General features: G+C 40.7%; 1 protein-coding gene across 2 annotated transcripts in view; it reads left to right on the top strand.

Annotated features, from left to right (window-relative positions):
- Positions 1-12,274, top strand: part of AFAP1 (actin filament associated protein 1) — a 115,151-nt gene that overhangs the window by 47,276 nt on the left and 55,601 nt on the right. For both annotated transcript variants that reach the window (XM_085309610.1, XM_085309609.1), the window contains exons 2-3: positions 3,095-3,223; positions 7,785-7,882. In XM_085309610.1, coding sequence (XP_085165736.1) covers positions 3,097-3,223; positions 7,785-7,882 — 225 coding nt within the window. In that variant the 5' untranslated portion in view covers positions 3,095-3,096. The remainder of the gene's footprint in view (positions 1-3,094; positions 3,224-7,784; positions 7,883-12,274) is intronic.

The following is a 12,274-nucleotide window of genomic DNA, read 5'->3' as shown; positions in this document are numbered from 1 at the left end:
GCCATCTTTTGCTTTCCCTCCTCTGTTAGTCCTAACTAAGGTCTTTTGCTAGATCCTCTGCTGGGTGCAGTTAAGAAGCATCCAGTAACTTAGCTAGCTTGACCGTTGCAGATCCATGAACTGTGGTCATCGGTGACTGCAATGCAGATTTACTACGAAGACGTGAGGAGGAGAGGTCCATGGGCTTATGTGGAGAGGCCACAGGAGAGAGCTGGACCAGTGCCAGCTCCTAGTAGTCTCTCCGGTAGTGGTTTCCCATTTCCTCTTATTTTCTATTGCTTCCCTGGGTTTCTTTGCCTCATAAGTCCCTCATGATTGGTTTTCATTTCTCATTTTACTGTCTGTCTGTATTAGATTATAAGCTCCTGAGTGCAAGGATCTTATCCTTTTTAATAGCTGAAAAATGCTTGGCACATTATGCACATCAATGATATCTTTTGCTTTCATTCAGTTCTGCAGAAATTCAGGTCCTAGTGAAGGAAAAGGAAGTGCTGTTGCACGTTACATTAATTGGTGAAGAGGACAAGGACGACTCCCTTTCAGCTTTTTCTGTGGTCTCTTGCTTCAGACAATCCAGAAAACATGCCAGTTCACAGAAATGTTAGTGTGGTAATAAATGCCAATAGAAATTATGCACATTTTATATGTTGATTTCACTTTTAAGTGCATATGTGCCGATAAGTCCTGGCAGTAATTGATATGGCTGTGGAAGTAATTGAAAAAGATACATTCCTAGCACTATGTCCTGATTAGATTTCACTATGACTGCCTGGATTCTACAGTAATGATTGCTTTTGAAATGTTCGTAATATAATAAGTAACTATTAAGATGCATATATTCCATAATTTCTTAAAATAGAGCTCATAACTACAATAGTAAAAAACTTATATTTAAAGCAAACCTAAAAGCAACAGACCACTGTAATCAGAATTTGTGTATTATATACACATAACAGAATCTAAGTCTTATTTCTAAAGTATATCATTTTAAAAATAACCCATGGTTGATAATTTAGGCATTATTTTGTTACTTTTTAGGTTGTAGATGGTCCTTTTTTTTTTCTTARGTCTTATATCTTATGGTCTCTTACCACTTTGCAAATCAGGCTTAAATCATCACTCTGGAACTACACCTTTTTGCTTCACAAAGCTGTACRTTCCTCCAGAACGTGAACCACACTGGAAGCAATATGGTTGTCTTGAAATACTTTTGGATTTCTGACAGACCAAATGATCGGTAGCTATTTGCAGGATTTTGTGGACTACATTGTGAAGTGATGTAGGCAGATTTACTGTCATCTTGCATCCCTTCCTTCTGCCTGTGTATAAACAGCTTTGTAAAAATCTTGGTGGAACATATTTTGTGAAAATGTGGATAGTTTATATAATGGCAGTAATACTACTCAGTTAAGTAAAAGAACAGATTCACCAAGAGAAAAATTTGTACAGGATGGATATATATAGTCTTTCAGAAAAGATTTGCCCATGTGTACTTAGGATCAGTTTCTTCATAAAGACTTGGTCATGCCTTAGTATTGCCAACTGCCATGTTTTCCATTGCTTGGTAAGAGTAGGTCAATTTTGCCAGGATAGCCAGAGCATACTTACAGCTACAGTCTGCAAATAAATGGTACAATCTGCAACCATTGGAGACAAGAAAATGCCACCAGCTGCTTGCAGGAGTGTTGCTGGCATCTGCAGGTTGCCCAGCACATAACTGACTTCAAGTGTCAAATAAAACGAACACATTCAGATCAAAAACCATTTAAATATCTGGGCATGTTCTCACAAATGGAAAAAGGATTGCAGTTTCAGTTGGGTGAACAACCGTATTACCAACGGTTTGGGGAGAAGTGAAGAGCTGGTAGGGGAGTCAGCAGCAAAGAAGGTACTTTTTAGAGATTTTAAAACTTAGTAGAGGTCGACCTGTTAGACCTTGGAAAGACTACCCAAAAAAATACATATACATATATACATATATATAAATATACACACACATATGTATAAAGAGTGAGAGAGAGAACGAAACTTAAGCAGAGACCTTTTAGAATGAGGATAGAATTGAGATTAATTTTAGGTGTGGCCCTGACATGAGATGAATGCTTCTCTTCATCTTTTGATGAGGATAATGTCAGCAGATACAGGAAAGTGTGAAAGCATAAACTATTCCATGCAAGTTGAAAGCTAAACTAAAAACAGAGAGCCCACATGAGTGAAAGGACAAGAGAATCTCAGAACCATGAGTGAACTGAAGCACGGAAATGAGGTTCAATACTACGGGTGTCTCATAAATCTGCTGAGCAGATCATAAGATTAGGCTGGAACAAATGCATTTTACTGTATGGGTTGGGCCACTGCAGTTATCAAGAGAATGTCAGTCTTCAGAGCTAATTTGAAAAGAAAAAAAAGTGGAAATGTGTTACAAAAATTCCTGATGACATAAAATTGTGAAGCACTGTGAATCCAAAGAAGGAAAATGATTTTTATAGAAAGAATTGGAAAGCCTTGACATCTGGAATAGTAGAAATATGATGAAGTGCAAGATCAGGAATCTGGAGAGTTATAAGAAATTACACGGCTAAGTTGGGAGCTTGTCTTTGGAAATTATAACAAATAGGAATCACAGTAGAAAAGGAACACCTGCTCTTTTTTTCCACTGGAAACAGAAATAAAATGAGGGGGAGTGATTTCCCTAAGGATTTTAGAAAGTAGCAGTGCGTTTAGAAATTTGTATCAAACTATAATTTTGTTTTGCAGTTAAGAATTGTTTGTTAAAGGGAGAGGAACAGGAGTGGCACTGCTAGAAAAGATGACTAGTACTCCAGCACTTACTTTTATCTAGCACTGACTCAGTGATTTGCTATATGAAAAGAATTGTGTTTTTTCTGCATCGATTTTGTGGTGAGTGCTACAAATGCCAATAGTGCTCGGTAATGTGCTAGTTTCTTGGTTTGACAAATGAATGTGCTGTGTTTCCAGCAGGGAGGAACATACGTTTTTGAGAAATGATAAAGAATAAATGAGAATTAACTCTGTCTTTGTTTCAGTGGGAATTTGCATGTTTAGAAAATGTCTTTCTCTGATTATTTTTCAGCCATGGAAGAGTTAATAGTTGAGCTGCGTCTGTTTCTTGAACTTCTGGACCATGAATATCTAACTTCTACTGTCAGGGAGAAGAAGGCGGTAATAACTAACATCCTCCTGAGGATACAGGCCTCAAAAGGTCAGTGTCAAGGCTGTGTTTTCTTGCTTGCAGAATGCACAGAATAAGTCTGTGCTTAATGAAAAAGCTTTAAGGGGTACAGGCAAACCCTAAATTGAAGCAACACAGCAAGACAGGGTGAAGCCTCAGTGTAACTCTTCTAAGTGCTTTCCACATTGCTCAGCAATAAAATATAGCAAAAGACTTACTGGAAGTAATAACTTACTGCATATGGGTGAACCTAACCACAAAATATGCACTAAATAGAATGTTTTCACTTTGTTGATACAGTAGTTACTTCTTTTTATTTGTGGCAGCAATGCTATTTATTAGTTCTGAAGGAAAAGCAATACTCCATCCGGGAGCACTGGCCACTGCACCTTTCCTGGCAGCATGAAGGCTACATGCTGCATGTCTTCTCATGTGACCTGARTTCATTAAAAGGTTTAATTTAGATGCAGACCCTGATACATGGCTGACACAGAAGTGCCCAGCCAGAGCCAGGACATGACAGTCAGAATGTTTGGTTTTGCTTTTGTAATTAGAGTAAAGCTCACTTTCCCCTTCTCTTCCTATCTAAAATTGTTTTAATTGCACAATCACTTTTGTCTCTGTCGAGACTATGTAACTGTATGCAATTGATGGACTATAAACAGTGATCTTCTGCAGAGCTTTTGCGAAGAATATTCCTCACTGTTTTTCCCAATAATAGTCCTTTATTTCTGTACAGCCCCTTTCTGTATTAAGGAAGCCTCTAGGCTATAAGATCTGTCATTTGACAGATGTACCATCAGTGAAAACCCCTAGTGTTTAGACTCTGAAATATAATAGAAAAATGTCACAATGTGAGCAGCTGCATTTCGCATGACTTGTTTCTTCTCCAGTGCTAAAAATAATTTGGACCTCTCCCTCCAGTAAAGAAACCTTGTTTGCCACAGGATTCAGGGAGCTCACTTGAAAAGGATGATCATCCTGCTCTCAGTTTTGACTTTCTTGAAGATCCATCTCTCCTGTTACTTTCTGGCTTGTGGTTGGTGTTTCAGCASAGAAAAGCTACAGCTGTACTCATAAATCAAAGAGTACTGGGTATGTTTCTGGGCCCTGGAGCTCAACCATTTACACTGCTGAATTTTTGGAGTGGTCCTTGACATGGTTTTGGCCTAAGCTGCCTTGTCTCTCCCATCAGTTCTTAGGCATGATTTGGGAGTTAGCATGGGCAAAGAGCTGTTTCCAACAGACAGTTCAAAAGTCCTCCTCCTCCACCCTGTTTTTTAGGGGCAGGAGATTTTAACAAAATCGATATGGGTTTCTCAGTACCAGAGAACCTTCCCAGGCATGGGAACCTTCCCGCTATAGATGTGGCCAAGGGTCAAAGGACTCAAGGAACATAGCTGTCCACCTTTCAGCACCTACCTTTTAGCTTTTGATGCTTACTGCAAGATCCATAATATCCCATTATAGGATTAACAAGATCCATACAAGATCCCCTGTTATATGTCTGGATTTGGTTCAATGCAGTTGATTGCGGAAGATTGTACCCACTTCTGGCTCCTGCGTTCAGGAGACAAAGTTTAGACATTTCAAAGAAGAGTCAAAACAACGATTACGGGATGCAGTAATACTCCTTTGAATTAAACTAGATGAGGAATCATAATTAATCTAAATATAGAAAAGGGATGACTGAGAATGAGGTCTTGAACTTGCGCAAYAAAAGTACAACAATATCCAATGGCTGAATGTTTATTTCAAAGTGGAAATAGGCRCATGTTTTGAGCATTGAAAATATTAACTAATGGAAGAACTTACTACAGTCTGCATGCCATTGCTGGCATTTTATCAAGATGGAATATTATGCTAAAAGATATGCTCTAGTTCAAATGAATTAATTCAAGGAAGTTCTATAGTTGAGTTAAGCAGGAGGTCATTAAAGATGGTAGTAGACATCTCTTTGGACTATAATTTATGATAATCTAAAAACTCCAGGTCACAGAACTGTAGTTTAAATATTTAGAGTACAAGCCAGCRAGGTCTCTAAAAAAACCACTGCTGTCCCTCTCCCTGGGCTGCTCATTCCTGCTCATGTTCTGCATCCTGCTTTCTGCTAGCTCAAGCGTTATTTGTTTTTTTGCTAGGTTAGTCCTAACCTGTGTCAGCTTCCTGCTCTGGTTCAGCACGAGGCCACACATGTACTTTTGCTGGCCCGAAGGAGAGGTTGGTGCYGGGACGGGAACAGGGCAGGGAAGAGCGGAGCGGCTTGTGCGGGAGCTATGCCATCTCACGGCAGCTGGAAGTGCATGTGAAACTACAGAAGGAGTCAAGTACTTTAACGGAGATGACCCTGSTGCTTTTTTGATCTGCTATAACATCCAGTACTCCCAACCCTTTGAAACTATTCATCTCTTCATTAAAATTAAAAGCAAAAAGAAAATGTATAAACTTACAATATGCTGTAACTAAATTGAACTGTCATTCTGCATCTGTTTTTTAAAATGTTATTTTACTCCACCCACGTAACATGCATGAGATGAACTTTGGGAATGCTGGCAYAGTTTAACAGGCCTGAGGATTATGCTGAGTTCAAGCTCTTTATAGGCATTTGTAAAAATCAACTGTGTGAATCCACTAGCGTATTTCTAATGCTGAAGCAAACCATATAAGAAAAACAGGGAAAAATAATGAAGGATCTGTGCAACTGGGAACTGGCTGSATTCTTTATAACATCTGGAACTGAACAATTATGTTTTGCTTTTTGAAGGTGTGGAAATTATTATAATGGGCTRGTTGGATTTAAGTCAGACTTTAACTTTTTTCTCTGCAAGTCCTTAGTTGGGGAATTCTTTAGAAATTTCTTGCCATGTTTTGTTGTGCCTACTAAATGCACRTCATTTTCTTCATTTAACATCCATCACACAGACAAAATTGGGCCAGTCAGATATGTTCTTCAGGTTGTAGTTGTCTGGCCTCAACCTGCCCCACATCCAAAGCAGTAGTTACTCTGGTTAGCTGGCAGAACTATAAACTTTATTTTTCTTCCTGAATCTTGGCATGCCCATTGGATTTGAGAGCTGAACAAAACACTTAACATTTCCTTCTGAAACTTAGACTTCTGGAAAACAAGGACACAAACAGTTTATTTTGGAGTAAGAACCTTTAGTGAATTCATTTAATTTGACTGTCAACATTGCCAGGTTTCCTTAAAGAGACTGTAATGTCWTAAGTCCATAATGCTGACTTTGCTATGTAATTTGGTAGAAGAAAATCAATATGAGAGCAGTTTCTTGCTTAAACGCACATTGTTTCAAACTTCGGGGAAAACCTGCTTTTACAGCGTCAATAGCATTTGCTTTGAATACTTTTTTCTAATAAAAGACCCCTTACATTTAACTTCTGGTTGTTATGGAAAGCGCAGGAGGCTGTGACATGAGCAGCAGCCATAGTACGAATTCGTCCTATATAAAGAGGAACAAGTGGAAGGTATACTTTAAAACAAATTGGAATGATTCCCAAGAATAACACCCCCCCCAATTTGTAGGAGAAAAGAAGTAACTGTGGCCCTTAGAGACAGTTTATTTTATCAGCCTTGTTTTTCAAACCATGACTTCACAGCCAGTGGRACTGGGTTATTATGACAAGAAACATTTCATCATTGATTACATTTTTGAGAATTAAATGATCTTAACCAAAAGACATCCATTTGAGTATGTAAATATATATTTAAAAAACTAAAGTACGCACTAGGAGCTGAATTCAGTCTAGGGGTAAGCAGGGTGCATCCCATTCACTGAATTTTTGCCAAAACACGGAGGAGATGCACCCTAATCTCCCTTTGGATATTTAGAAAAATAAACAGCATTGTGTTCTGGTGAAGTGAGTTTGACAGGAATTTAAATTGCTGTGCCAAAAACTCGGGACTGATGGCCCGTTCCTCTTCCCCGGGGAGCGATACAGGATAGTGCTAGGAAGGAGCCTCAAAGCGACTTTTTATGCGTAGCTGCTTCTCCCTCCAGCTCGCTTGGGAAACCACCACGCTTGTTTCGAAAACGAGAGGAGGATGGAAAGGTCGGCGGGCGTCGCGGCCACGGGGTCCGGGCTGGGGGCGCCGGGCGGCACCTCGAGCCCCTCGTCGGCCCCCGGTGTTTTCTGTGCCATGCGGTGCCGTTGAGGACTTCGCAGGTTCAGGATCTTCCCCCCATAAATGGTTTTATCTGTGCAATAAGGCATTTTCAGCTTTAGCTCCGTAGATCTTGCAGTGYAGATTAGCAGCCAGTTTGGAATGATTTCCTGTAAATTTTTTCTCTGCCTGGTGTTGGTTGATCTAAGCAGCTTTTAGCCCCTATCGTAAGTATGTGCTTGTTCTGCGTGATTAAATTCCTAATTCCCAGCATTGCTCCAGGTGGTTCCTGTTTCCCCGAAGCAGCAGGACTCTGGAGGTAACCCGGGAGCTGGGGGCGGCTCTCGGGAAGGGCCGCGTGCCGGAGCTGGGTGTGCGACCGCCGGACGTGGCATACGTGCGGCGGAGCAGCGCCCCATTCGACCCCGGTGGGACCTGACGCGTTAAGTGGTGTGTGTCCCTCTCCCGCAGGTTTTGAAATGAAAGAACATGCCCAGAAACAGGAAGTTGCCAACAGTTTGCCTGCGCCGCCTCAAATGCCTCTACCAGAAATACCTCAGCAGTGGCTGGTGAGTGCTAATTTAAGTATACGAATGGGATATTTTCATGATAACCACTAAGAGAACGGGTTTGCAGAAGAAGGAGCCAGCAGGTCGAGGGAAATGGTTATTCCTGTTGACTCCAACTTGGGGGCCGCATCTGCAACGCCATGTCCAGTTTTGTCCTGCTCCCTGCCCAGTGCCGCAGGGGTGGAGACAAACTGGAAGGCGTCCGGGAAGGGACCACGAAGGCAGTCAGCGTGCTGGAGCACATCACGCACAAGGAGAGGCCGAGGGAGCAGCGTTCCTTCTGCTTGCAGAAGAGGAGGAAAAATATTCCTTATCGGGTAAAGGGGTTATGCACTGGAGCAGGTTGCTGGCAAAGGCTGTGCCATTGCCACCTTTGGAGGATGTCAGAAGTCGACTGGCGAAGGGCCGAGCCACCTTCTCGAACTTCAGTGGTCGGCCAGCCTGACGCCGAGGTCCTTCCCAGCTTAAACCATCTTACGGTTCTTAGGAACAACTTTCCTTGCAGCAAATCTTCCAAAAAGACTGCCTCTTTCTAACAAAATCCCAAGCCTAGAGATCTGAAATGAAGGAAGAACACTTCTTTTTTGTTGTTTTTTACAGGCTTTAGTGCCCTTCTGTGTTCACTCTCTGGTAAGAAATTCTCTGCAGAACAAGTCTATGTTTAAGTTCTCAGAGATGTTTATAAAAGAGTTATTAACTGAGATCTGCAATTCAGTTCTTCCAGTTGGGAACAGCTGTCTTGTTGAAGAAGAAGCTATAAACAAGTTACAATTCTTCCCTTTTACTGACTTTACAGTAGATTTGAAAAAAAACATTTTCAGCATTTTTTGAGAGAAGCATAAGCAAATCATGGTTTAGCCTGTTTGAAGGTGAACACAGTCTTAGCCCTAATATTGACAAATTGTCCATCCTATTGCTCATTTGTGGTAAATGTTGTATATGGTGAGACAAATAACCTAAGTCCCTACAGAGGAGACCTGTGTTCGTTGGCATGAAGCATGAAGTACAAATACGGTGTACAAGGCAGCAGTCTGTATTTTCATGGCTTGCGGAGAACAACTGGATGACCAACATCTTTCTGCACTTTAATATGTTATTTGTTATTTGATGTATGCCCTGTTTTAGGAGACAAGCATACTTGGTTTTCAAGGCAGTAGCATCCTATGAACATAAGAGCTAATTTATCAATTTAAACTCTTGGTTAGGCTTTTCTAATAAACTTTTTTGAATGGTGAATAGAACTACAAGCTGCAGAACAAAGTAGGAAAAAAAAAGAAAAGTAAATTACTTAAAAAAGCTTAACCATATTTTCTCCCTAAACATTGCCAGCTTTTGGTTTATGACCCAAAACAGGATTTCTTTTTATTTTAATTCTTTATAATGTCACTAATTATTCTCAAATCATTATAGAAATGAAATGTTTACGCTAGAAACATCCATATCCAGAGTCAGTGTATATACAGTGGCAATATTCAGTTAAAGTGCATACTATAAAATAATAATGCAATAGATTTGAGTGAACACAAAAAATGATCATTTTAATATGCAGTGAAACTTGGAGAATCATCTCTTGGTTTATAGTGTCTGAAAATGATTTTTTTTTCTTTAATTCAAGATGCTTATAGCATGAATTACAGGAAAATGCTGATGAGAGACAAGGAAATTAAACAAATGCACATGCCTTTGAAATGTAGACTTCAGGTGCTAGCTTCATAAACTCAAGCCAATTGAGTTCGTCATTCTTTCCTATTTATGTAGGCTCAGTCTGATAAATTGGTTTGGAAGATGCAAGTTGTTTTTTTTTTAAAAAAAAAAAAGGAAAAAACAGAGCTGCTCTTCCTCTCTCATATACGAATGAATGTGTCAGTTCCCTCAAAGCTGGCGCAACTGCATGGAGTGAAATGCCGTGAAGTGTGAATTGGGCCCAGCAGGTCACCCCTGTTCTGCAGTAGCTATGTTCAGGTTGGATTCTGGAGTAAGAATAACACTTCTCTAAGACACAGCAAGAAGTGCCTTGGATGCTAATGTAGTTAGCGCTGGTCAGTCTGGAGCTTATTCTTGCTGGGACAAGTCTGGCAAAGCGGATTTGAATGCCGCTCTCCTCCCTGATCTGCCGGTAATACTGCTGACACTTGCCTCTCYGTCAAGTTGCAAAGCTGAGCTGTTTTTTCCATCAGGGTGGAAGTTGATTTTTGCCAGTTTTTCCTCCTTTCCGCTGATGGTGACGGACAGCAGTGGTTTGCGCCTCGCTTTGTGCTTTCAGTGCCCCTTTGAGACCAGCCAGGAGCCGTTCCAGGCCTGTCGTGGTCCTGCGCTATCCAAGTACGAGTTACCAGTGGTGTTATTTTAAGATGCTAGCACATCATAATTTGTGACAAAGATGACAGACTGCTGCTGTCCTGCAAAAGCCCAGGTGGAGTCAGAAGGGAAGGATAAACCATCAGCTTTCTGACCTTTGAATACTGGCACCAGCTCAAACCCCAGTCTGACAGTTTAAAAATTTCCCCTGCAATCACCTTGAATAATGGTGTTTATCATTAGTTGTTTTTTAGAAACTTTTCCCTGTCTGAGGGACACCTTTTCTTTTAGACCCTCATTATCATTAAATATGATGAGAGACTGTTATATTTTCTCCTTTATTATGCAAAGCTGAATATCAACAACAGTGATTAAGATCAATTTTCCCTCCGATTTTTCCACTGTGATTTTCAGTCTACACTTAATCAATTGATTCCTAAAACTTCTAGATGATGCTGCAGCTCTCTGTAGGAACTGTAGATAACTACATTGCTGAATAACATAAATGTGCTGCCTTTCTTAATCACTTTTCTTAGASCTCACTTTCATAGTCCAGTGTAAGAAATCCACTGGACCCTCGAGAGGACAGGAAGTTCTGCTCCARGATGTCCTCCTTCACATAACAAGCTGAAAGTCAGTAATATTTGGCAGCTCTTTTTGCCAGTTGTTCAGGACAGAGACCAAGTTTTTCCACTTGTTGAATAACATCTAYTGGTGGTCCCAACCTCCACTGGAGTCACAGTGTGCTGCTGGAACACATGAAATACCTCAAAGTAGGAATCGATAACTTTAAATAAACTATGCAGTGTTTTAAAATCTAAATTTTTAGCACATCAGTTATTGAACATGATGGAAATTAAAGTTTCATTTACATCGCTGCTTCTTTGTGTGGCACTCAAGGGATTCTGCATTCAAAAATGTTTAGTCTGAACTGATGTTTAAGCTTTTACTTATGTAAAGATATGTGGGTGGGAAGGAATTTGATAGTCCTTAAAGTAGTGCCAGGAGCCAGAATTATGTGTAGGCAGGTCCTGTGCAAGGCATCCTTTGCAAATCTGTAAATAGACCTGCATATTTGCTCATGCCAGATTCTGTATCATTTTGCTGTTCCTCAGGAAATGAGCAAAGATGATAGAATTCCTTTTATTTAGAGGCATATTGTTAATATTTTAAATTAAATCTTCAATTATTAAAACCCATTAAAGTCCAGAGAGCTTCCCTAGACTCAGTGGGGTTTGGACCAGGTCTTAAAATCCAGGGACAAAGGCGGACCTTGCACATCATTGAATGAAGCAAATCACTAATCACACCGTCTCAGTGTTWCTCTCTGTGTCTGTGTGCATCCCCTTGCCTACATCTGGTCTAGCAGACTTCTGTCGCTCTTAGGAAACACAAGTCCTCGCTTGCTTTAAACCCTGTGCTCTTCCAGATAGCCAGCAAAGTAAAAGCTGCAGAAGAAGGAGGTAAGGGCTACTCCGAGACCTGCTGCAGAAGTGCAGCTCCATTTACCAGAAAGCAGAAATGTGTTTGCCAGCGTGACTGCARGGCTAGCCGCTAATGAGCCTTTGCCTGGGGTGGGAGCAGAGGAGGTCAGAGTTGTGTAGCTTTTRTATTTGAAATAGTTACATTGGTTGCCCCTTCTTGAACCTGTTTACTGCAAGAACTTGTGTATTTTAGCCTGCTTTCACATCTCTSAATCTGCACCTACTTCTGTGGTGTTTCCACAAACTGAAAGGACAGGCAAGAAGCAGTGCTATAGAAGATGGGCCTGGAAGAACCACAGAGCCAGTGCTCTGTGTGTACCTCAGCTGCTGGCATTTTAATGCCAGGGATCCCATCACTGCAGTATCACCAAGTTGCCGTAAAGTACATTTTACACTGAGGCAACAGAATAACATCCAGTATATCCTGTGGCTCAGATGTGCTTGAGGAACACCAGCATGAATTATCCACAGCATGACAATGACAATGCACTTCCCACCTTCAAGCATTTGGTTGTCGTATTACATCTGACAGTGATTTCAGAGACATCGCACTGTGCAGTCCAACAAAATGAAATGCAAACAGCACATTTGGCTATTTTGCATGATTTTC

This window comes from Rhea americana, unplaced genomic scaffold (genome assembly GCF_003343005.1).
Source record: "Rhea americana isolate MKP2758 unplaced genomic scaffold, rheAme1 scaffold_30, whole genome shotgun sequence".
Taxonomy (NCBI): domain Eukaryota; kingdom Metazoa; phylum Chordata; class Aves; order Rheiformes; family Rheidae; genus Rhea; species Rhea americana.
This window is presented reverse-complemented; position numbering and strand designations above follow the sequence as displayed.